The sequence below is a fragment of the Dama dama genome, chromosome X (assembly GCF_033118175.1).
Source record: "Dama dama isolate Ldn47 chromosome X, ASM3311817v1, whole genome shotgun sequence".
NCBI lineage: Eukaryota > Metazoa > Chordata > Mammalia > Artiodactyla > Cervidae > Dama > Dama dama.
The window spans coordinates 10,629,547-10,656,828 of NC_083714.1; the positions used below are offsets into that span (position 1 = coordinate 10,629,547).

Genomic DNA, 27,282 nt, shown 5'->3' on the forward strand with positions numbered 1-27,282 from the left:
CTACCTCTTGGAGTTTGCTCAAACTCATGTCCATTGCTGCTGTTGCTGCTAAGTTGCTTCAGTTGTGTCTGACTCTGTGCAACCCCTCAGACAGCAGCCCACCAAGCTCTCCTATCCCTGGGATTCTCCAGGCAAGAAGAGTGGAGTGGGTTGTCATTTCCTTCTCCAATGCATGCACGCATGCTAAGTTGCTTCAGTCATGTCCGACTCTATGTGACCCTATGGACAGCAGCCCACCAGGCTCCTCTGTCCACAGGATTCTCCAGGCAAGAATACTGGAGTGGGTTGCCAGTTCCTTCTCTCCATGTCCATTGAGTGCCATCCAACCATCTCACCCTCTGTCACCCCGTTCTCCTCCTGCCCTCAATCTTTCCCAGCATCAGGGTCTTTTCAAATGAGTCAGCTCTTCGCATCAGGTGACCAAAGTATTGGAAGTTCAGCTTCAGCGTCAGTCCTTCCAATGAATATTCAGGGTTGATTTCCTTTAGGAATGATTGATTTGATCTCCAAGGGACTCTCAAGAGTCTTCTCCAGCACCTAAGCTCGAAAGCATCAATTCTTTGGCACCTAGCCTTCTTTATAGTCCAACTCTCACATCCATACATGACTACTGGAAAACCGTACATAGCTTTGACTAGATGGATCTTTGTTGGCAAAGTGATGTCTCTGCTTTTTAATATGCTGTCTAGGTTTGTCGTAGCTTTTCTTCGAAGGAGCAAGCATCTTTTAATTTCATGGCTACAGTGACCATCTGCAGTGATTTTGGAGCCCAAGAAGATAGTCTGTCACTGTTTCCATTTTTCCCAAATCTATTTGCCACGAAGTGATGGGACCAGATGCCATGATCTTAGTTTTTTGCATGTTGAGTTTTAAGCCATCTTTTTCACTCTCCTCTTTCACTTTCATCAAGTATCTTTAGTTCTTCACTTTCTGCCATAAGGGTGGTGTCATCTGCATATCTGAGTTTATTGATATTTCTTCCAGCTATCTTGATTCCAGCTTGAGCTTCATCCAGCTCCTCTTTTTACATGATGTACTCTGTATATAAGCTAAATAAGCAGGGTGACAATATATAGCCTTGACGTACTCCTTTCCCAGTTTTGAACCAGTCCTTTGTTCCACGTCCAGTTCTAACTGGTTGCTCTGTATCTCCATTATTTCTTTTTCATTCTTTTTTGATCTACCATTTGATTTCGTGGTTTTCTCTGATGTTTTTCTCAGTTTCTTCCTCTTGTTTTTAGCTTTGGTGGGTCTTCATTGCTGAACTTGGGCTTTCCCTAGCTCGGCTAGTGGTGGCCACTCTTTGTTGTGATGTGTGGGCTCTCATTTTGGCGGTCTCTCATGTTGCAAGGCACAGACGATAGGTGTGCTGGCTTCAGTAGTTGCAGCGTATGGGCTCAGTAGCTTTGGCTCACAGGCTCTTGAGTGCAGCCTCAGTAGTTGTTGGGCATAAGCTCAGTTGCTCCATGGCATGTGAGATCCTCCTGCCCCAGGGATTGAACCAGTGTCCACTGCATTGCAGGACAGATTCTTAACCACCAGACCACCAGGGAAGCCCTCCTGCTTAACCACCAGACCACCAGGGAAGCCCTCCTGCTTTTTTTTTCTTTTCTTTGGTGTTTCTGCTTGTTGTTAAGTTGCTAAGTCATGTCTGACTCTTGGCATCCCCACCAACTGTAGCCCACCAGGCTCCTCTGTCCATGGGATTTCCCATACAAGAATACTGGAGTGGGTTGCTATTTCCTTCTCCAGGGTATCTTCTCAACCCAGGGATCAAACTCACGTCTCCTTGGCAGACAAATTCTTTGCCACTGAGCCACTAGAAAAATTTCTGCTTTAGATTTATCTTTTGTATACAACATCTCACAGATGAAATAGTCCTTTTTCTGCTGATAGCATCTTATCTTCATTTGCCTGTATAGCTTATGTCCTTTTCCCCATTCCTGTTCATGTTTTTGTTTCTCAAATTATCTTTCTTTATGTTGTGAATTTGTTACCAAATTGAAGTAGATATGGTTATGTTTTCCTCTTTAACCTTTATGCTATAATAAAATGTTAAAAGCCTATTTTGATGTAGTTACAGTTTCATGATTCTGTCTATTACCTTACTCAAACTTTCATGTACTTTTTTGCCTTATTGTTTCTGGTAGAAGAACTCTTCTCAACATTTTTTGTAAGGCACAGCTTTTGTTTGTCTGAGAAACTATTTCCCATTCATATCTGAATGATAACTTTGCTGGATAGAGTATTCTTGGGTGACAGTTTTTAATCTTTCAGTATTTTGAGAATGTCATTCCACTCCCTCCTGACCTGTAGAGTTTCTGCTAAGAAATCTGTTGATAGCCTAAGTTCCTTTGTAGGTTACCATCCTTTTCCCCCTGCCTTTGAAATTCTTTCTGTGTCACTGACTTATGAAGACAACTTTGGTACAATGCATCTTGCAGAAGATCTTTGTGCATTGAGGCAACAGTTGTTCTCCTAGCTTCATGGACTTGTATATACAGTTCCTTCCCCAGACTTGGGAAATTCTCACCTATTATTTCTTTCTTCTCCTTGCTCCTATCTCCCTCTCTTTTCCTTTTGGGATACCCATTGCCCTAATACTGCCTTTCTTAAAAGAGTCAGCTAGCTTTCTTTACATTTACTCATTTTAAAAAATATTTCAATTCTCTTTTCTCTTCTCCTTGTATCATCTCTCTATTTCTATCTTCAAGCTTGCTAATTCTCTCTTCCATATGGTCTGCTCTATTTCCAGTGTTTGGTAATGCATTCTTCAACTCATTTATTAAGTTCTTCAGCTCCAGGATTTCTGATTGGTTCATTTTACTTTCAGTGTCTTTGGTAAAGTATTCCTTGTGTTTATTAATTTTATACCTGAACTCATTGGTATCCTGATTTATCTTGTAGCTCATTGAATTTTATGATAGCTATTTTGAATTCTCTTATCAGTTAGATCACAATATTCTGTGATTTTTTAAGTTTGGTTTCTGGAGAATAGTCATTTTCTTTTTCTGGTGCAATGTTACTGTGGTTTTGCATGGTGCTTAATGAGGTGTTACTCTGCTGGCCATTTCAAGTGGCAAACTTTACCTTTCTTCTTGTTTGTTGTTGTTTTAGTCGCTAAGTTGTGTCCGGCTCTTTTGAGACCCTTTGGACTGTAGCCCGCCAGGTTCCTCTGTCCATGGGATTTCCCAGGCAAGAATACTGGAATATGTTGCCGTTTCCTTCTCCAGGGAATCTTCCTGACCCAGGGAAGATACAAACCTGTATACCCTGCATTGCACGCAGATTCTTTACCACTGAGTGACTAGGGAAGCCCCTTTAATTTCTAGGTAAAACTTTTTGTCTCTAATAATTCAACAGATTAGGCCTTTCTTTTATCTTCCAGCAGGTGGTGCTATAGCACAAGTTTTTGGTTTCTCTTACCTGCACTGCCTCTGGTTTATTTGACAGTCAACACTTTCCACTCTTAACCACCTCCATCAGAGGTATCTCCCAGTGCCTTTGTTGTTACTGCTTACGCTTCCAGGGTCGTTGGTGCTATGCTGCTGGTGGTGTGGCTGGTGTCACCGCCTGGGGCACCAGGATGCTGGGCAGTTCTGCCATGTCTAGGATTTCCTGAGTTGCAGACTTTCCCACTGCAGTTTGGGGGGTAACCCAGGTGACACAGGAACCTCGGCCATGTTCAGTGTTGTCAGATTTGAGGACTCTGCGGCAGTAAGTGAGAGGAGGGGTCAGAATCATGGGTGCCTCCACAGCTAGACAGGCAGGGTCCCAGACCCTACTACCACTGCCATCCAGTTAATCTGTGCACTGCTGTAGCCAGGAGGCCAGAGTTGTATCCCCTGCTTACCTTGTTGCCACCGAGTTCTCTGACTGCAAGTTCAGCTGCCATGACTTGGGGGACCAGGATTACAGGCACCAACTCCACTGTTCCCCAAATTCCACATACTCTGTAAGTTCTAGTCCACCCACCTTTAGATATACAGCTATGTTGAAATCTCCAATGCTCTGGTATGTTGGACAGAAGCACTTTTGTTGAGTTGTGGATGTTTTACTGGCTGTAGATAGGAGAGAGACAAAGAGAGCGTCTTCCTTTGCCTTGATGCTGATATCACTCTGTTCAATTTTAATGAAACTAATGATACAGTCCCCAATTTATGTTTCAGTTTACTATTTTTAAACTTTATGATGGTGTGAAAGCAATAGAAATTCAGTGGAAAACATACTTTAAATTCTGAATTTTGATCTTTTATTGGGCTAGTGGTATGCAGTACTATACTCTCTTGTGATGCAAGGCAGTGGCAGTGAGCCACACCTCCCAATCAATTATGCAGTCAAAAGGATAAACAACTGATACACTATAATCATTCTGTACCCAGAAAGCCATTCTGATTTTCACTTTTAGCGTGGTATTCAATAAATCACATGAGATATACTTTATTATAAATTTGGTTTTGTGTTAGGTGATTTTGCCAAACTGTAGGGTATTGTAAGTGTTCTGAGCATGTTTAAGGTGGGTTAGGCTAAGCTATGATGTTAGATAGGTTAAGTGTATTACATTCATTTTCAAGTTACTATATTTTCAACTTACACTGGATTTATCAGGACTTAACCCCATCAAAAGTTGATGGAGATCTGTATTTTGGGCTTATATCAATTTTTATACTATGTGTTTAATCAAATAGTTTTCATTATTCAAATTCCCCTCTTTTAAATTGATACATGTTCTTTAGTAGTTACTCTATAAATTACAACCTGAACACTTGACTTATTGTAGATAAATATAAATTATTTAGAGCTTCCCTAGTGGCTTAGGGGTAAAAAAAAATCTGACAGTGCAGGAGACACGGGTTTGATCCCTGGTCCGGGAAGATCCCACATGCCATGGAGCAACTAAGCCTGTACCACAACAATTAAGCCTGTGCTCTAGAGCCCACGAGCCACAACTACTGAAGCCCATGTGCCCTAGACCCTGTGCTCTGTAACTAGAGAAGCCACCACAATGAGAAGCCCACGCTCCACAACTAGAGAGTAGTCCCCACTTGCCGCCACTAGAGAAAAGCCCCCACAGCAATGAAGACCCAGCACAGCAAAAGATGAATAAAATAAGTAAATAAATAAATGCAGATTATTTTACCATTTCCTGATAATGCTAGATCTTTAGGATTATTCCATTTATCTCCATTTTCATTATTTTTGCTTTATATTTTAATTCTACATATATTTTAAATTCTAAGAGACATTTTTAATATTGTTTTTCTTACATGGTTAGCATTATTTTTTTCATTTATTTTTACTAGTTGGAGGCTAATTACTTTACAGTATTGTAGTGGTTTTTGCCATACATTGACATGAATCAGCCATGGATTTACATGTGTTCCCCATCCCCATCTCCCCTCCCGCCTCCCTCTCCATCCCATCCCTCTGGGTCTTCCCAGTGCACCAGCCCTGAGCACTTGCCTCATGCACCCAACCTGGGCTGGTGATCTGTTTCACCCTTGATAGTATACTTGTTTCATTCTGTTCTCACAGAACATCCCACCCTGGCCTTCTCCCACAGAGTCCAAAAGTCTGTTCTGTACATCTGTGTCTCTTTTTCTGTTTTGCATGTAGGATTATCGTTACCATCTTTTTAAATTCCATATATTTGTGTTAATATACTGTATTGGTGTTTATCTTTCTGGCTTACTTCACTCTGTATAATGGGCTCCAGTTTCAGCCATCTCATTAGAACTGATTCAAATGAATTTTTTTAATGGCTGAGTAATATTCCATGGTGTATATGTACCACAGCTTCCTTATCCATTCATCTGCTGATGGGCATCTAGGTTGCTTCCATGTCCTGGCTATTATAAACAGTGCTGCGATGAACACTGGGGTGCACATGTCTCTTTCAGATCTGGTTTCCTCAGTGTGTATGCCCAGAAGTGGGATTGCTGGGTCATATGGCAGTTCTATTTCCAGTTTTTTAAGAAATCCACACTGTTCTCCATAGTGGCTGTACTAGTTTGCATTCTCACCAGCAGTATAAGAGGGTTCCCTTTTCTCCACACCCTCTCCAGCATTTATTGCTTGTAGACTTTTAGATAGCAGCCATTCTGACTGGCGTGTAATGGTACCTCATTGACGTTTGATTTGCATTTCTCTGATAATGAGTGATGTTGGGCGTCTTTTCATGTGTTTGTTAGCCATCTTTATGTCTTCTTTGGAGAAATATCTGTTTAGATCTTTGGCCCATTTTTTGATTGGGTCATTTATTTTTCTGGAATTGAGCTGCAAGAGTTGCTTGTATATTTTTGAGATTAATCCTTTGTTTCTTCATTTGCTATTATTTTCTCCCATTCTGAAGGCTGTCTTTTCACCTTGCTTATAGTTTCCTTTGTTGTGCAAAAGCTTTTAAGTTTAATTAGGCCCCATTTGTTTATTTTTGCTTTTATTTCCAGTATTCTGGGAGGTGGGTCATAGAGGATCCTACTGTGATTTATGTCAGAGAGTGTTTTGCCTATGTTCTCCTCTAGGAGTTTTATAGTTTCTGGTCTTACATTTAGATCTTTAATCCATTTTCAGTTTATTTTTGTGTATGGTGTTAGAAAGTGTTCTAGTTTCATTCTTTTACATGTGGTTGACCAATTTTCCCAGCACCACTTGTTAAAGAGGTTTTCTTTTTTCCATTGTATATTCTTGCTTCCTTTGTCGAAGATAAGGTGTCTGTAGGTACACCTACGGATTTATCTCTGGGCTTTCAATTTTGTTCCATTGATCTATATTTCTGTCTTTGTGCCAGTACCATACTGTCTTGATGACTGTGGCTTTGTAGTAGAGCCTGAAGTCAGGCAGGTTGATTCCTCCAATTCCATTCTTATTTCTCAAGATTGCTTTGGCTATTCAAGGTTTTTTGTATTTCCATACAAATTGTGAAATTATTTGTTCTAGTTCTGTGAAAAATAACGTTGGTAGCTTGATAGCGATTGCACTGAATCTATAGATTGCTTTGGGTAGTATACTCATTTTCACAATATTGATTCTTCCAATCCAACCACATTTTTTGTTTAATTCTCTTCATTCCTACTTATATTTCCATGCTTCTCTTTGGAATCATTTTCCTTCTGACTGAAGAATTCCTCTCAGCATTTATTTAAATACAGCTTGCTGGTGATATATTCTCTATTTGTATAAAAACATCTTTATTTCACTTTTACTTTTAAAAGGATATTTTCAGTTGGTTGCAGGTTTATTTTTTTAAAGTCTGAAACTACTGTTTTATTGCTTTCATTGTTTCGATTAAGAATCAAACTAATGTCTTCTGATTGTTCATTCAAAGATACTGTATCTTTTTACTGTGAGTGCTTTTAAGATTTTCATTTTGATTTTCAACTGTTTGCATTTGATGTGCTAAGGAGTGGTTCTCTTTGTTTTATACTGCTTTGAGGTTACAAAGCTTCTTGAGTCTGTTTATTGATATCTTTCATCAGTTTTGGAAAACCATCTGCCATATTTCTTCAAATATATTTTCTTCCTCATTATTTCCTTTTTTCCATGATTCTTACTTCATATATATTAGCATTTCTGACTGTGACCAACAAGTTTCTTATACTGCATTTTTTTACTCATATACATATTTATTTTTGATTCTGTGTTTCAGTTTGGACCTGTAACTCCATTTACTCTTTTACTATGTCTTCTGTGCTATTAAACCTATCAGTTAGGTTCATTGAGCTCTTGTGGGGTTTCCAACCCAACTAGCCATACTGTGATTAAGTTCTAATGCTAATAATCAGACTTAACATCAGATTCGTAAGGGCTTAGTCCTCCTCAAGATTGACCTTACCTCAGATGTTAATGGCCACAGTTCAGCTGGTCCCCAGGTCCCCCTCATTTCCAATCAACTGGCTACAAATTCAGGAATTCCCATGACCCCCTCAGAGTCAGTAGCTCACTAGAATGAAAAATACTATACTTAAAATCACAGTTTTATTGTAAAGGTTACAGATCAGGAAGAGCCAAATGAAGAGACACATAAAGAAAGGTCTGAGAAGAAACATGGAGCTTCTGTGTGCTCTCCTTGTGGAATCTGGGCATGCCACTCTTCTGGCACGTTGTTGTATTTTAAATCCTGGCTTGCTGACTCCAGTGTCTGTATTACCCATTGGTCTGTTTCCATTGGTACAATTTATGGTAGTAATAAATATTACCATTTAAGAGGTTGTATCAATGAACATTTTAATCTGAAAGGGAGATAGTGACCCATGGTGCTCTCTACTAGATAGTAAAATGTAGTCAAAGTATATCAACTCATTCAAAATTTAGCACTGAGAAATAAAATATAATAAATGGGATGTTAAAACTTATTTGTATTCTCTTGGTGGTATTTACTTCATAAAGCAAGAAAGTACACCATATCAGGGTTATATGAATCCTTAAAAATCATTATCAGTGTCTCCTAAGAAAGGAGAAGGCACAGTTGGAATGACTTTTGTTGTACATGCATGCTCAGTCGTGTCCAACTCTTTGCCACCCTCCTCTGTCCATGAGATTTTCCAGGCAAGGATACTGCAGTGGATTGCCATTTCCTCCTCCAGGGAATCTTCCTGACCCAGGGGTTGAACCCATGTCTCCTGCATTGGCAGGCGATTCTTTATTACTGAGCCACTGGAGAAGACCATAGGGAAGACTACAATATTAATTATAATACTGTTATATCGATGAGGGCATGGCATGCTATACAATCTATATGACTTTTATCTAAGGTCAATAAATTGATGAAGAGTACAGCTTATTGCCTCTGACATAATTTTTATAATATTCAGCTACTATCCACCATATTTAATATTATCTTAACTGTCTGTTCCCTTTCTTTCCTCAGGCATCCTTTTATATTTCTTATGCTTTAATTTTTCATCTCTTTTTTTTTTCAGTTTCCTCAGTTGATACCCATAGACATTGATACCTCTACTTCTGTCATTTAGGCCCTCACCTTTAAGGCACTTAAGGCATACAAATGAATGATTGTATGTTTCAGTAAAAATTTCCTAAGCCACTTAAAAAAATTCTATACAATATAATGACGCTGTCAGAATTTGGAAAACTAGTTCTAATTTGTTTCAGATGAAAAAAGTCACTTTATAACACCATGTATTTTAAAGTATATGCTGCTGTGTGTGCTCAGTTGTTCAGTCATGTCTGACTTTTTGCAACTCCATGGACTGTAGCCTGCCAAGCTCCTCTGTCCATGGAATTTTCCAAGCAAGAATACTAGAGTGGGTTGCCGTTTCCTACTCCAGGGTATCTTCTCGACCCAGGGATCAAACCCGCATCTCCTGCATTGGCAGGCAGATTCTTTACCACTGTGCCACCTGGGAAGACCCTATTTAAAAGAATATACATACTGTTTAATGATCTCAAAATACATGTAATTTAACTATTTTTATTTATTTAAATATCTCTCAGAGTTGATGTTACCAGTTTATTAATTTTTAGAAATAAACCATTTTTCAATACTCGGAAAAAAGTTTTAATTACAACTATAAAACGTGTTTTTATTTCCTGGAGTTCTTTAAATGAAATTAATGCAGTCTTCCTTCATGAAAGCTTGTTCTTTGCATTCACTAAGAACTCATTCATAAATAAAGAATACTACTATTGTAACAGACATTTCTATTGCTGAAGTAAGTTGAGCAGTATTATGTGGTATTCTACAACATGACACTTCTGTTTTGCTTTATGCTTTTAGTTTTGGAACTACAACAGCATAAAATACTCATCATAAAAATACACTGAAAGTTTTTAAGAAGGAGGTATTTGTTATAAGTGCAAGTTTCTCTCGTCAGCTTCAAAATAAGATGCTTCCTTTCACTTATTTTTCTTTCAATGAACAATTATTGAGTGGCTATTCTGTGGAGATACAAAAATAGATAAAGTCTATGTTTTTGTAGAGCTAATAGAATCTGGTAGAGGAGATAAACTGAAAAGGCAGTAATTTTAATACAATGTGGTGAGTGGTATGATAACATTTATTCTTAGTGCTATGAGAGCATATATAAGGATTAGTGAACCTTGAGTAGAGAGCAAGGATGGCTTCTTATAGAAAATAATGCTACGAGCTAAATTTTGAAGGCTGAATAAGAGTTAACCAGGCAAAGGAAAGGGGGAATAAGGTTTTTCTGGCTGAAAGAAAAATGTGACGTTTTGAAGCATCATGAGGCTTATAGAAAACTCTGAAATGAGGTTAGAGAGTTAGGCCAGATTGTTTTCCAGAATATTTGAACAAAGCAAGCATGAAAGGAGGCCATTGAATAATTTATATTGTAGAGAATGAAATATATGTATATCCATCTTTAGTGTCAACTAATTTAATAAAAGTTGAATAGTTTCTTTTGTGTAATACTCCTTAAAAAACATATAACTCTGTTTCAGTATTTGAATTATGTTAGTATGGATATATGTTCATAATTTGAATGTGTTTCCCTTACATTTCTAATGCATTATTTTCAAGAAACTAAACCTATAAATTTTTTAATCATATTGGATTAGAATAAATTCCAAATGGAACGAGTTTTCCCATTCAAGTCTGTTTTTATAACTGTTTGTTATCTTTTTTAATCTTTTGTAGAATTCCTGTACCTCAGCCAGAAACTTCTTCACAAACAAAAGGAAGTACACCAAGCATGCCAAGCTCCTCCCACTGTATGTTGCTTTGATGATGATGATGATTTTATGGAGACTTTGTGGAACACTATTATTATATACATATTGCTGTTTGATTTGGTTCTGCATTTTGGGGTTGTGCCTGCCACTAGCTAATATAAGTACTTTAAATAGATATGTAGCTAGTTATTTTTGTTTCTATTTTTATTTTTATTACCTTAAATCCTTGTCAAAAGTACTAGTGCCAAATTGTTCTGAATTTTGGACCAGTACATCACTTAATTCCCCAAGAAAAAGAAATGCAAAAAAGCAAAATGGCTGTCTGAGGAGGCCTTACAAATAGCTGTGAAAAGAAGAGAAGTGAAAAGGAAAGATATACCCATTTGAATGCAGAGTTCCAAAGAATAGCAAGGAGAGATAAGAAAGCCTTCCTAAGTGATCAATGCAAAGAAATGGAGGAAAACAATAGAATGGGAAATACTAGAGATCTCGTCAAGAAAATCGGAGATACTAAGGGAACATTTCATGCGAAGATGGGCTTAATAAAGGACAGAAATGGTATGGACCTAACAGAAGCAGAAGATATTAAGAAGAGGTGGCAAGAATACACAGAAGAACTCTACAAAAAAGGTGTTAATGACCCAGATAATCACGATTGTATGATCACTCACACTCACCTAGAGCTGGACATCCTGGAATGTGAAGTCAAGTGGGCCTTAGGAAGCATCACTACGAACAAAGCTAGTGAAGGTGATGGAATTCCAGTTGAGCTGTTTCAAATCTTAAAAGATGATGCTGTGAAAGTGCTGCACTCAATATGTCAGCAAATTTGGAGAACTTAGCAGTGGCCACAGGACTGAAAAAGGTCAGTTTTCATTCCACTCCCAAAGAAAGGCAATGCCAAAGAATGCTCAAACTACCGCACAATTGCACTCATCTCACACACTAGTAAGGTAATACTCAAAATTCTCCAAGCCAGGCTTCAGCAATATGTGAACCGTGAACTTCCAGATGTTCAAGCTGCTTTTAAAAAAGGCAGAGGAAGCAGAGATCAAATTGCCAACATCTGATGGATCATCAAAAAAGCAAGAGAGTTCCAGAAAACCATCTATATCTGCTTTATTGACTATGCCAAAGCCTTTGACTGTGTGGATCACAATAAATTGTGGAAAATTCTGAAAGAGATGGGAATACCAGACCACCTGACCTTGAGAAACCTCTATACAGGTCAGGAAGCAACAGTTAGAACTGGACATGGAACAACAGACTGGTTCCAAATAGGAAAAGGAGTACGTCAAGGCTGTATATTGTCACCCTGCTTATTTAACTTATATGCAGAGTACATCATGAGAAACGTTGGGCTGGAGGAAGCACAAGCTGGAATCAAGATTACTGGGAGAAATATCAATAACCTCAGATATGCAGATGACACCACCCTTATGGCAGAAAGTGAAGAGGAACTAAAGAGCTTCTTGATGAAAGTGAAAGAGGAGAGTGAAAAAGTTGGCTTAAAGCTCAGCATTCAGAAAACTAAGATCATGGCATCCAGTCCCATCACTTCATTGCAAATAGATGGGGAAACAGTGGCTGACTTTATTTTTCTTGACTCCAAAATCACTGCAGATGGTGATTGCAGCCATGAAATTAAAAGATGCTTACTCCTTGGAAGGAAAGTTATGACCAACCTAGACAGCATATTAAGAAGCAGAGACATTACTTGATCAACAAAGGTCTGTCTAGTCAAGGCTATGGTTTTTCCAGTGGTCAAGTATGGATGTGAGAGTTGGACTATAAAAAAAGCTGAGTGCTGAAGAATTGATGCTTTTGAACTGTGATGTTGGAGAAGACTCTTGAGAGTCCCTTTGACTGCAAGAAGATCCAACCAGTCCATCCTAAAGGAGATCAGTCCTGGGTGTTCTTTGGAGGGCCTGATGTTGAAGCTGAAACTCCAATACTTTGGCCACCTGATGCAGACAGCTGGCTCATTTGAAAAGACCCTGATGCTGGGAAAGATTGAGGGCAGGAGAAGGGGACGACAGAGGATGAGATGGTTGGATGGCATCACCAACAAAATGGACATGGGTTTGGGTGGACTCTGGGAGTTGGTGATGGACAGGGAGGCCTGGCGTGCTGCAGTTCATGGGGTCACAAAGAGTCGGACGTGACTGAACTGAACAACACTTAATAAATTGGTTCTTTGGTAGTACATTCCTTCAGATGTACTATTTTTAATTAACAGAAGAATCAGGTAGGAAGTTTAATTTTTTTTTTTTTTTACAATAACCGTAGTTAAAGATAGTTGTAGTTCCAGTTTTGGGGTTCATTTCTGAAGTGATATCATGACACAAATTTAGTTATGGCAGGGTATCCTTAGAGTGAGTTTGTTTAAAGCAGATCTTATAAGGGGGCATCTCTGTAGACATTTCAATACTTTAGATCCTTCTTGTTTTATGAGTTATTCTTATTTGAGAATTGACTTCTAGTCAGTCTGACAGATTAAGAACCCACAAAGGGATTTGGATTGTACTCCCCCCCTCAAATAAAAGATAGAAAATAAGGGGGAAATCATTATAGTATAAATACATAACCAAGCTGAAAGCAAGAATTAAAAATTCCTAAGTGGCAGAAACAAAAAAGATTAAGTTCAGTGGCAAGTAGGAACTAAAACTAAAATTGCTCATGGATATTTAAGAACTAGAGGCCTAAATGATCATAGACTGAGGTGTAATAACCACTTGGAAAGCAGAATCCAGAGCACAGGCCTCTTGCATTTGAAGTAAAACCAATATAAACTTGAAAGGTTATTAAGGGTCAGATTAATTATTGCCATCAACATGGGAAAATATCAAGGAGCTTCCTGTATTCCCTGGACAATGAGTAGGAAAAATTGCATTGACTTAGTACCCACTGACTTGAATTAGAAAACCATTGTTAAATATCAAATTCTTTTTCATTGGTCTATATGTATGTCCCTATGCCAGTATACAGTATTTTGATTACTGTAACTTTGTATCAGCTTTTGAAATTGGGGTGTATGAGCCCTCTAACTTTGTTCCTGTTGTTCAAGATTGCTTTAACATTGAGGACTCTTCTGATTCCATATGAATTTAAGGATCCATTTGACCATTTCTGCAAAATAAGCTTTTGGGATTTTGATATGGATTGCATTGAGTCTGCAGGTAGTTTTGGATAGTATTGACGTCTTAATAATATTAACTCTTCTAGTCCATGAACATGGGATTTCTTTCCGTTCATTTTTAGGTATTCTTTATTTCAACAATGTTTTGTAGTTTTCAGTATAGAAGTCTTTCACCTCCTTGCTTAAATTTTATTCCTAGGTATTTTCTTCTTTTAGTTGCTATTTTAAATGGAATAGCCTTTTAAATTTTCTTTTGAATCTCTTTACTTGCTATAGGTCTGGAGATTTTTTTTTTCTTTTGAATGAGTTTTGGTAATTTCTTTTGTTTTTATGAATTTGTTTCATCTCAGTTTTCTAATTTATGGTGTGTGATTGTTCATAGTATTCTGTTTTAATCCTTTTTATCTCTGTAATGAATCACATTTTATTTCTGAATTTAGTTATTTATGTCTTCACTCCTTGGGTCAGTAGAGGTGAAGATTATAAATTTTGTTGGTCTTTACATAGGACAAGCTTTTGGTTTCTTAGATTCTATTATGTTTTTTATTCTCTTTCATTTATATTTACTTTAAGCATAATGACTTCTGTCACTTTTAGTTCCTTTAAGTTTAATGTTACATTATTGAATGAGATCTTTCTTTTTTAATATCAGTGTTTATGTTGTAAATTTCCCTCTGATCACTACTTTCACTGAATCCTATAAGTTTTTATGTTGTATTTTCATTTTTGTTCATGTACCGTAATACTATACCTCGGGGTTGGTTGGTTGGTTGTTTTTTAACTTGTGTGAACAGAGGCAACTCAATCACTCTCTATATGTCAACCTACTCATCTCTGAAATTGACAGCAAGCTTCCCAGATGGCTCAGTGGTAAAGAAGCAGCTGCCAGTGCAGGAGATGCGGATTCAATCCCTGGGTCAAGAAGATCCCCTGGAGGAGGAAATGGCAACCCACTCCATTATTCTTGCCTGGGAAATTCCATGGACAGAGGAGCCTGATTGGCTACAGTCCATGGGGTTGCAAAGAGTTGGATGTGACTGAGCGACTGGCATGCACTCAAATGGGATGATAGCATCCCTTTATTTACTTCATAAAATTGGCCTAAGACTTTTAAACAGATGTTCGAGCCTAAGACTTTTAAACAGATGTTCGAAAGTACTTTTTTAAACTGTAAATGTTTCTCAAAGTTGTCACATTTGTATAGCATCCCTCTATAGGAAAAAATCTGGAAACTAAAAATAATCAGTTAATTCTTAACAGATTATGTGAGTTTAAACCCTTGGATGTGTTACCATATGAATGATTGGTTTAATTTTTTACTTTTTTTGAATCTATATGATTTTCATAATGAATTATTTTGCCCAGGCTTATAGATAATTGCCTTTATATCTCATTTCTCTTTATTTTTTCTTGATTATTATCAATATTTAAAATATATTGATAACTTTTAGCTATTCAGAGCAAGCAAACCTTAAAGAAACTGATAATTAAATTTAAATGGTCAGAATTGTTCAAAAAACAATTAAAAAATACTGAAATGTAACTAGAGTGCGAGCAAAAGATCAAATCTTATTCAGTTAGTGTAGTGTCCCAAACCCCCAGTATGGCATTTCTGTTAACGAGATAGTTTCTCAAGAAGTGTCTGATACATGAAGTTGATAATGGTTCTTCCTAATTTACAAAACTCTTTTCATTTTTTCTTTTTTAAATTGAAGTGTAATTAGCATATAACATTATATTAATTTCAGGTGTACAGTATAATGATTTGGTATTTGTACGTATAGCAAAATGATTACCACAATAAGTCTAGTTAACATTCATTACCATACATAGTTATAAAAATTTTTTTTTCTTGTGATTAAAAAGATCTACTCTTAGTAAGTTTAAGATATGCAGTATGGTATTAACTATAGTCACCAAGCTGTACATTACATCTCCATGACTTATTTATTTTATTTTATAACTTTTGATCCACTTCACCCACCCCTCCCAAACCCTTGTTTCTGGCAACCATCAGTCAGTTTTCTGTATCTGTGAGCTTGTTTTTTTGAGTGGTCTTTTTTTTTATTCCACATATAAGTAAGATCATATAATATTTGTCTTTGTCTCACTTATTTAACTTAGCATAGTGTCCTCAAGATTCATCCAAGTTAAGATTTCCCTTTACAACTGAATAATATTCCTTTGTATATATACCACATTTTCTTTACCCATTCATTCATTGATGGGCACTTAGGTTGTTTTCAGGTCTTGGCTATTGTAAATAATGCTACAGTGGACATGGGGGTATATATATCTTTGAGTTAGTGCTTTTTATTTCTTTGGATAAATACCCAGTAGTGGAATTGCTGGATCATATTGTTGTTCTATTTTTATTTTTTTGAGGAACCTCCATACTGTTATTCATAGTGGCTGTACCAATTTACATTCCCACAGTGCATAAGGGTTGACTTTTTTCCATATCCTCACCAACACTTGTTTATTCTTGTATTTTTTCTAATGTCCTTATTAATAGGTGTGAGATGATATCTTGTAGGTTTGATTTGCATTTTCCTAGTAATAATATTAAACATCTTTTTATGTACCTGTATGCCAACTGTATGCCTTTGGGAAAATGTCTATTCAGATCCTCTGCCCCCTTTTTAATCATATTGCTTGTTTTTGTTTACTGAGGTAAACAAATTCTTTATATATTTGGATAGTAATCCCATATTATATATGATTTGCAGTCATTTTCTCCCAGTCGGTAGGTTGCCCTTCTATTGTGTTGATGGTTTCCTTTGCCATGCAGAAGCTTTCTAGTTTTACATAGTCCCCTTTGTGTTATTATACTTCAAGTTTAATGAATGAATTGGATCTATATGTGTTAACATGGTTACTAATGTATTCCCAGATATGTTTCATGCTAGTTTTGGAAATTATTATGTGTGTAAATTCAGAAGTACTCATTTTGTGAATATATAGCTAATTTGTATATGCAATTTGATTGTGTTAGGTATTTTGAAGATTACAGAGTTTAACATCTTATCCTTTGTATCTGGTAACTTAAGTAAATGAGACATATACTGAAAAGCTAGCAATAAACAGTGATAGTACTACTGAGATCATAAGACATTATAAGTAGCTTCTGACTTACACAGTCCTTTACAAAGTCTATTATATGTTTGCTACAAGCACAGACCTGATCACTGACTGGAATACTCTGTTTTTTTCCAGTCTTGTAGATCATGCACCAGCATGTGGTCATTGAAGGCAAGCTGGAAAGAGGCGAAGGAAATAGCTCTTCCCACTCCCCTATGCCTTCATACACCCCTACCTGTCACTCTTATCCACACAATGAAATGCTAGTGTAGATTCAGTGAAGAAACAAAATCACCACACATACACATTTATACGATGTCCTTTTTCAACTCACAACCTAAATGTGGTCTTCTGAAATATTTCCTCATTAAAATATATATCCATTCTCACCAGGAATAAGGGTAAAATGATTCACTAAAATAAGAATGATTACTATAATTCTGATAAATAATTATATATATATGTATGTATAATTTTGCTAGGTATTTTAAGCTGTATTTTAGTTATGTACATATGTGTGTGCTTAGTCACTTCAGTTGTGTCTGACTCTTGGTGACCCTATGGACTGTAGCCCGCCAGGCTCCTCTGTCCATGGGATTCTCCAGGCAAGAATACTGGAGTGGGTTGCCGTGCCTTCCAGGGGATCTTCCCAACCCAGGGATTGAACCTGGGTCTCCTGCTTTGCAGGTGGATTCTTTACCACTGAGCCACCAGGGAAGCCCATCTTAGTTATGTATTGGGCCTAAAGCATAATGTGTTTTGTATGGTAATATTAGTAATATTCAAGCTAAAAATTAAATAATTATAGTATATGATTTTCCATTTTTAGAAAAACCTGAACTCTAGATACATTTTGTCTCTTTCCTAATTATTGCCCTTGAAATCTTACTATTCACAACCAGTGACTGCCAATATCTCCTGTACTGATTTCATACCCATTTGTATTAATTTTGAAACATATAATTGGGATAGTTACAGTCCCAAGTTACTAAATTAAAAAACAATGCATGATATTTTTCAGAAGAACTTTTTCATGTGAGCATTAAACCTTGCCAGTTCTTAACACTCAAATAAGAAAACAAGCACAGAAAATATATCAGACTATCAGACTTATTCCTATCAGTGTGAATCAGAGGATTTTTTTTCCTATGGAGTAGATGTAATTATTTAATTAAAGTTTCAAAATTGGAATGGCTTATAACTTTTCTTTGCATAATATATTTTATTTTATTTTATTGCATAATATATTTTAGAACAAATCAGTCAGGAATTCTCACTATATTGGGTTGTAATATCTACTTATTGCTGATCTGATTATATACTTTTATTAGTTTAGATAAGAGGAATTCATTTCTAGAAGATAAAAAGGATTAAATCCCAATCTTCAGTTTAGTCCTATTAGAGTTTTCCTCTTGGCTTTTTTTTTTTTTTTCATTTATTTTTATTAGTTGGAGGCTAATTACTTTACAATATTGTAGTGGTTTTTGTCATACATTGACATGAATCAGCCATGGATTTACATGTATTCCCCATCCCGATACCCCCTCCCACCTCCCTCTCCACCCGATTCCTCTGGGTCTTCCCAGTGCACCAGGCCCGATCATGGCTTTTATTGAGTCCTTTCCTTTTCACATGTGATTATGTGTTCTATCCTTTTTGTTATCAAGTGTATTATAGGAAGTTAAGTGTGTTCATCAACTAAATTTTGAGAATTAAAAAGAAATTCTTTTGTAATGTTACAGTATTTGAAATTCCTGGTAAGAAGTTCAACTTCAAAAAAAAAAAAAAGAAGTTCAACTTCTTCATCTTCTCTCAAAAGTCAGTCTAATATTTTACCTCGTAATAAATGTTCAGTCTGTGTCTAGGGTTAAGAAACCAAGAAAGTAGTCTGGGGATATGGAATAAAGTCCAACAGCAGAAGTGATATATTAACCACACTGAAACCTTGCTGTTGAAACGCCCTTCTGTCTCAGCAAGGTCTTTTATATTAGGAAAATAATGAACGCCAAGGCACGGGCAGCATACAAGGAAGCAATTCAGCAACCTTACTAAACTTAGGAATGGAGTTTCGAAAAAACAACTTGCTTCAGGTTGTCTGAGCTAGCAGAACTGACAAAGTGAAAAGTGCTAAAATCTGGCTTTTTTTACTGATTCTACTCTATGTCTACAGTTTCCAGTGTATATTATTCAATTAAAATGTTATTTTACCAAATTCCTTAGTGCAGTATCTGGTACATAATAGGTGTTGCTGAATGAATGAATGAATGAGTGAATGAATATCACAGTGTGTAAGAGATAAATTATATTCTGCCTTAGAAACTAAATATGTTAATTAAGTTGTACATAAATGATAAATGGACTTGATGACAGAACAATCAAGAGTTGAAGTGGTCTTTCAATTTAATTCCCTCTTTGTTTTTCATATGTTATTTATATCTGAAAGGAATATCATATAAATGGTCCTTTTGAAAGAATGTTATATCCAAGAAATAGACTATATTTTGTACAAAATTTATTTTAAGCTTACCTTCCACCAGTAGTGAGGAGTGGTTCAATCTCTAAATGTTCCTATTCTCATGAATTTGACTTAACTTAAATTTATCACTGAAAATAAAAGGAATGTTTGTTTGTTTAAGAGCATTTAGGAAAGATAGAAAAAGTATAAAGAAGTTAATTAAAAGTCTCATTAATTCCAGCAACAGAGAAAACTATTTTTAATACTTTGGAGTAAAAGTTTATTTTGAAGGTGAATTTTAGTTCATTCCTCACTTTAATAAGATTTATCTTTTGGACATTCAGTTTATGTTTTCTAGGTGGCTGTTTGATTTTTACAGTTAATTAAGCTATTATTAATCTGCTTCTTTGTACTGAATTACCTGATTTCATTAGTTTATAGGTCACTTGTGTTTATCTCATTGTTTCTTTAGCAGGTCGAGAAAACTCCAGTGGTGCCTTCGTAGCAAAAGCCAGAAAAACTATAAGTGATAAATGGGAAAGTCAGCTGTGGAGAGAGAAGAAGTTCGGCTTGATAGATCACCTGCATTACAGCCAGGTTTATCCTGAAAGTATTCCACGAAAATTTAGTTTCGAGCACAGACATTTTCTTAGTCGGCAGTTTAATTCTCAGCCTGCAAAATACATACCACCAGAAGGAAGGGTCCCAAAACTTGATAATTTTAAGAGCGCCCGAAGCCTTGGACATTTTGAATTAACTATCTTAGGTAAGTCACCTGTTCTTTTCTTTGAATGTTACTGTCTCCTTGTGCTTTGTTGCTCAGTCATGTCCGACTCTTTGTGAGCCCATGGACTGTAGCCTGCCAGGGTCCTCTGTCCATGGAGATTCTCCAGGCAAGAATACTGGAGTGAGTTACCATGCCTTTCTCCAGGGGATCTTCCCAACCCAGGGATCCAACCCAGGTCTCCCACATTGCAGGTGGATTCTTTACCATTTGAGCCACCAGGAAAGCCCTTGTGAATGTTATTTACTTGACATAATCTCAATACAGATGGTACCATTTTGCTTAAAAAAAAAAACTAAACACTCCACCTCCACCCACCCAAAAAAAAATGTTAAACCCAAAGAGAGCTCCTGTTTGGCTCAAACCAAAGGAATGGGAACACATCCTGAAATACATGAAGCTTTAATTGTGGGCTTTTAAATATTGGCAAATCCTTGGAAAGTATTTGGGGAGAGAAGAGTAGGAACCAAGGGAACTTTTCTATCCCCTGAATGACTCTCTCTAAAACCGATTTTCTTCTCCTTTAGACACCACTTTCTTGCTCATATTCTCTGCCTTTCTTTCTCAGTGCATCTGAACCATTGAAGGGTAAAATGTCAGTTAAAGAGAAAGGGATAATAAAGAGAAGATCCTATGAACTTCTGTCTGTTTAGCCTGTGAAGAAAATAAAATTCTCAAGTAACTTAGGTTGAAAAGAAAGAAGCTACTGAAAAAAACTGTCTTGTCTTTTCTCCTTTTTTGGCCATGCCGCACAGCATGCAGGATCTTCGTTCCCTACCAGGGATTGAAACCGAGCCCCCTACAGTGGAAGCTCGAAGTCTTAACCACTGGACCACCCAAGAAGTCCCAAAACTATATTGTCTGATAAGTGACAATAAACTTATTTTCTCAGGTTGTTCTAAACTGACATGTAGCTATGGAACTTATAAAAATTTAAAGTCAACACATTTTTAAACTTCATTTTTAAATTTTGTTTCTCGTGAATGAAAAATGTACACAAAAATTAATTATAAAATAAAATCTTAGCCAGAGTAAGATACTCTCTAGATCAAGGGAAATTTTTTATTTGTACTTGAAAGGAAGATCTCATTACCTTAAGTGAAAGAATGATGAAATGCCATTAGCAAATTAATTTAATGCCTGAAAGAAAATGCATTTCATGGATTTTTATATCTCTAGTAGTGGAATGAATTACCTTGACCTCTATCAAGATTCCTTTTTCCCCTTTACTCTCTCCCACTCTTCTTCCCTACCTCCTCACATATAAATATTACATCCATGTGATTGTGTATATGTATATAATTTATGAAAAGTATGAATTCCCACTAACAGACAGTCTCAGATCTAAGTTTCAAATGCTTCTTTTTACTAGACTGCATTGCTTGGTCTCTTTGGGTAGTTTATCAATCTTAGTTTTATATCCAGGAAACAAAAATTACGGCAGAGATTTCCCATACATAACAAGAATTAACCATGAAAATCATGAGTTCATTTGGAGTCATAGAAATTGAATATTTTTCTTCTTTTCAACATGTTACTGATCCTGTAAACATTTCAGCTATCTTATGTATCACCTAAAAGCAAGATTCAGATGTAAAGGAGGCTAATTTGTTGTTATACCTAACCAGCTGTAATTCATGTTAGAATTGGACTGTTTTCTATCCTATCATTTTTCAAGGACGTAAGTGGATTTACAGGGATAAAAACATTGAAAAATAAGCTACACGTGGATTAAATAAAACAGAACATTTAAAATAAAACAGAAAAAGTAAGTATTACTGCTGCTGCTGCTGCTGCTGCTAAGTCGCTTCAGTCGTGTCCGACTCTGTGCGACCCCATAGACGGCAGCCCACCAGGCTCCCCCGTCCCTGGTTACCGGCATTCAGTAGTAATTTCCTGTGAGTTTTCTTGCAGGAAGGGAGAAAAGGGATTGTTCCTGATGAGGTACTTAATTTTAAAGATAAAAGAAGCCTGGATGTCTTCTAGTCTTACCCACTAGATAGGTAAAAGTCAGGCCATGATTAGAAATCATGTCTTAATCCCTTACCCTTATAATGTCCCTCCCCCCTCTCTCTTCCCTCTTCCTATAACAACTAATTTGTTCTCTATATCTGTGAGTCTGCCTCTTTTTTGTTACACTCACTAGTTTGCTTTATTTTTTTGGATTCACATATAAGCAATATCATGTAGTATTTGTCTATCTCTGTCTGACTTATTTCACTTAATATAAGCTCCCTGCAAGTCCATCCATGTTGCTGCAAATGGCAAATTTTTATTCTTTTTCATGGCTGAGTAGTATTCTATTGTGCATGTATACCACATCTCCTTTATCCATTCACCTGTTTATGGTCCCTTATGTTGCATCCATATCTTGGCAGTTATCAGTAATGCTGCTGTGAACATTGGGCTGCATGTATCTTTTCAAATTAGTGGGTTTTTTAAATATATATAGCCAGCAGTCATATGGTAGCTCCATTTTTACTTTTTAATGATGGCTGATCTGTAAGGTGTGAGGTATACTTCATTGCTCTGCTGTTTTAGTGTGAAAGCAGTCATAGATAATGTGTAAATGAATGTGCCTGACTATGTTTAACTAAAACTTTATTTATAGACAGTTAAATTTGAATTGCATGTAATTTTCATGTATCATGAAATGTTTTTTTTTTTTCCAACCGTTTAAAATGAAAAGTGTCCTAGGCCATGGATTCTTCGAAACCAGGTAGAGGCTACATTTGATCCCTCCTCCCAGCTCATAGTTTGCTGACCCCTATTCTAGATCCCTGTTTTCAGATATAACTGGCTAAACCAATGAAGGCAGATAGGTCTGAATGATTTTTAAAGTTCTGACATGAAGACTGTCCAACCTACACTGATACTACCTTTTAGTAGTTTATTATCCTTCAGCTTTATCTTACTGATCTCTGGAGCACCTAGTAATTTTGAAGTATCTTATTCTGGGAGCCAGCAAGTTTATTCAGACCATAATCCCATTACTTGGTCGTTAGCTCTGACTGGTCTAGGGTGAATCATTATTGAAAATACTGCACGGAATTATTAATCTTCTTCCCACAATTCAAATGGCTCCCAACAACCAATTGGGTACTGTGGCAATATCAGAAACCTATCCCAAAAGTACCAATTCTTGTGTTAATAATTCTCGTTATGCCATCTCACTTGACTCAAATAAGTAGATAGTATGTGCTAAAATCTCAGCCCATTGCTTATTACATAATAACACACTTCAAAGAGAAGATATTTGAATGAAGTAAGATGAAATTTTCAATGTGTTTAGCTCAAGTATAAGCTTTTTAATCTGTTGGTCAATTTTAAGAATTATTTCTCACTTAAAATATAAGAAGATACTTCTCAAAAGCTTGATTGGACTCAGAGATGGCATTAGTACATCATTGATTCTGCAAACACTAATTTATTAATAGTTGCCCATGAAATGCTATGAGTCAATTAAAGCTTAAGTGTTCTCTCTTCAATTTGCATTTGACTTAGACAATAAGGAAAATAATTACTCAGCCAACCTTTAGTAAACCTCTGAAAGCCATCTGTTTATCTCTTGGATATCAAGAGATACAAACTCCAGTAACAGTAGGTGTAATTTAAGGAGAGTGTTAAGATAGTGTTTTCTTGACTTTTTAATCAAGATTTTTTGTCAAAAAATTTTGTATCATTCTTTTCCTTTTCTGAAAAATGCATTTAAATCATCACAAATTGTAAGTAAGTAATTGCATTAACTGTAACATCAAAGTAATGTAATATGTTGTAGTTACATGGAAATCATAAGGCTATACTTATCTTGATTTTTTCTCCTATTAAAGCAACCAAACAAAGCAACATAATTCCTGCCCTCCTTGGTACTAGCTTGCAGGATCAGGACCAATTATTTGTAGCCCTGAGGTATGCCTCCTTCCATGTTGAAGCCTACTTGAACCATTAAAATCTGAGTAGAACTGGATTCCCTCACTCTTGGTTTCTTCACTGGCTGTATCCTTAGGATATTCTGTTCCACTGACATGCTTCTCATTCTTGTATCTCAAATGGAGCAGCACACTGGATTGTATGGGTTACTGTTGCTACCCCTTAATTCTGTCCCATATTCCATTGCATAATAAAAGTAATTTAATCCTTAAACCTTAAGTACCTACTATCAGATTTCATCAGTGTAAGACACACTTTTTTCCCCATATGTTAACATCTTTTAAAATGGATATGGATCTTATAATCGATGCCATGCCTTTGTTTAATTGGTAGTATTTTTTTCCTTAGTGGTGTATAAACTGATCATCTTAAAAAACAATGATGTCTTAGATTTCATAAAATATAGCATATACCAAGTACTATGCTAGGTGGTGGGATCCTACCCAACACATACACACACAAACACACAGACTTTCATTGGAAAAGGAATACAGTGATAACAAAGAATTTGAGAGGAAGATACATAAATTGCATACAATACACTTTACAAATGAGGAATATGAGCTTATTTGTTTGATTTTCTATTTCTCTCTAATTTTTAATATAATCCACATATATTGCCACACTTACCTAGGTAGTATGTTGTGAGTTACCTAAGTAACACATAAATTGTCACCATTGAAGTGCATTATACCTGTACATTGTGGGGAGGATATTGTGTTTATCTCTTTTGCTATTGTGAATATGGATGAATTTATATTTGAATACAGTGCACAAATGTCCTAAAATCTAACTAGTTGAAAATTGTACATTGAAATGTGCACGTATACATTCTTTTACTCAATTTCACACAAATATTTACTGAGCTCCTAAGGCATGCTCAGTGCTGTTCTGGGGACTGAGGTTACATGAGTTAATGCAAAAGATAACAGTCCTGTGGTGAAATGAGATATGGTGATCAATGTTGGAGAGTGCTGTCATTGGAAATGGCTAAATTTTAAATGGAGTGGTCAAGGAGGTCTCCCTAAGAAAATAACATTTCACCGGACACCTAACGGAGGTGACGGAGCAAGCCGTGTGTTTATCTGGGGAAAGAACATTCTATGTACAGGAACATCAGGTTCAGGGGCCTTGGGCATATTTACTTATACATTTGCACTCTGAACTCTAGTTTTAGCCAAACAACTCATGACAAATTTTACCAGTAATGTTGAAGCTAAACTCACAGTATTCTATAATTAAGAAAGCAACTCATGATAGTATCAATGACACAATGATAATAAAGCTATCTTCCTAAAAATCAAGGTTTTCAACTTGATATTTTCTCAATTCTAAAGCACTCTTTCTCTTTTTTTACATTTCCAAGTTGGAATGCATCTTATGGTTAATGGGTACATTTAATGCAGTGTTTTCTTTTTATTGAAAACCCATTATTAAATTGATGGTATGCCTTAGATTTGGTATTAGAATCAAGGAAATAGAATACCAGTATGTGCACACTGACATGAGTTTTGCAGCATTGCTGAGTTATAAGGGAGTTATAATACTGAACTGGAACCCACAATAAATTCTAGATGGTATGACTATTTTAGTTTATGAATACCAGATTTTAATAATCCTTAAAAAGTTTTAAGTAGCCCTTAGTTGTTTGTTAAGTTAAAGCTATGGAACTTAGTGTTGTTTACCCATAAAAAACAAAGAATGGACTTGCGTTTCTGGATCAGTTTACAGCTTAACTGGAAGGACTTGTTTGCATATCGTTGGCTCATGCTCTATACTTAAGAATTGCTATGGGATGAATAGGGTAGATACTGAAGTCATAGAATCTATAGGACTTGCTGACTAAATATCAGGGAAGAATGAAAGGGAACAGTTAAGGATAACTTCTAAGTTTCTGGTTTGAGTGTCTGGGTGAAATTCAGAGTTTTCAAGCTGTGCTCTGCATATTTTTCCTTGATCCAGTCAAGATGGTTTCCTTACTCTGGCCTGTACTTTTGGCTTCTCCCTGTCCTACCTGAAATACCCTTCTCGCTGTTTATTTAAATGCTACTCATGCTTGAAGACCCAGCTGAAACCCTTGCCTGTCAGAAGTCTTTTTTTAATCCACCCTTGTTGACACTGACCCTCATAAAGAGACAACAGACATAGGTCAGGATGCATGGTCGTGATTCCCCCAAGCTGCAACCTTTTCTAGCCCTAATGGTGAGTGACTGAAATTTTTCTTGTATGTTTGAGGACAAATGGAACCTTGGTACTTCCATCCCTGGCCTTGCTTGAGTCTTATACCGTAAGTCCAAAATGGCAGTAAGAAAACCAGTAGTTATCTCTGAATTCTCTTGTCCTGTAATGGCATCTATCATAAATGATGATGAAAATTCTCTACATGTCTTCATTTTTGTGACTAGCCTGTTCTCTAGATACTAAAATTTAAGCAGTCCATCAATATGTAAAAGATTTGGGACTGTTATTTCCAATGATGATGCTAGATTGCTCCAAAGTGTCTGCCCTTTTAATCAGTAGAATGTATTCATAAAATAATGTGTGATTTTTCTATAACAGGTCTGAACCATGAGATAGCAATTGATGTGGCTTTCCTCCCCATGTATTCTCCACAAGATATCCGAACATCTCAAGTAGACACATTATTAACCTGCATGAATTATAGCTGTGTGTATCCACAGGCATCAACTGCCACTGAAAAAGTGACAGGTTCAAGAGGACTTGCAGGTAAGACAATCTCAGTATCTATGCAGTCAGAAAATAAAATTAATTAATAATGCAAACGGTCCTAACCTTAAGATGTTACTATATAAACAGTTCTAGCTTTAACATTTGATACAGTTTAAAGAGTTATTTGGTAAAAGTACCCAAAGATAAATGAGAATACATTTTAAAATAAAATTGGATAGATTAATGGTTTCTATTCCAGGCTGGCATTAAGAATATTCTTTTATAATACATTTCTAAATGTAAGTATTTGCTAAACCGAAGTGGTATGCATATGGAACAGTGCAGCTTCTACTCTTCTCTCCTTTTAATTCAGGCAAGACAGTTTGTCCTTTCACCTTATAATTGCCTGAAATTTCAGTGCCTCCATACTGTGTGCTTAGTCACCCAGTTGTGTCTGATTCTTTGTGGCCCGATGGACTATAGCCCGCCAGGCTCCTCTGTCCATGGTTACTCTCCAGGCAAGAATACTGGAGTGAGTTGCCATGCCCTCCTCCAGGGGATCTTTCCAACCCATGG

The 27,282-nt window shown here is 36.5% G+C and overlaps 1 protein-coding gene across 2 annotated transcripts in view; it reads left to right on the plus strand.

The window, feature by feature from the left end:
* The window catches only part of RADX (RPA1 related single stranded DNA binding protein, X-linked), a 73,748-nt gene that overhangs the window by 36,072 nt on the left and 10,394 nt on the right, over positions 1-27,282 (plus strand). The window contains exons 11-13 of one of the 2 annotated variants that reach the window (XM_061137120.1): positions 10,613-10,686; positions 19,795-20,088; positions 26,596-26,763. In XM_061137120.1, the coding sequence (XP_060993103.1) occupies positions 10,613-10,686; positions 19,795-20,088; positions 26,596-26,763 (536 nt within the window). The remainder of the gene's footprint in view (positions 1-10,612; positions 10,687-19,794; positions 20,089-26,595; positions 26,764-27,282) is intronic. The other variant, XM_061137121.1, reaches the window with a different exon arrangement.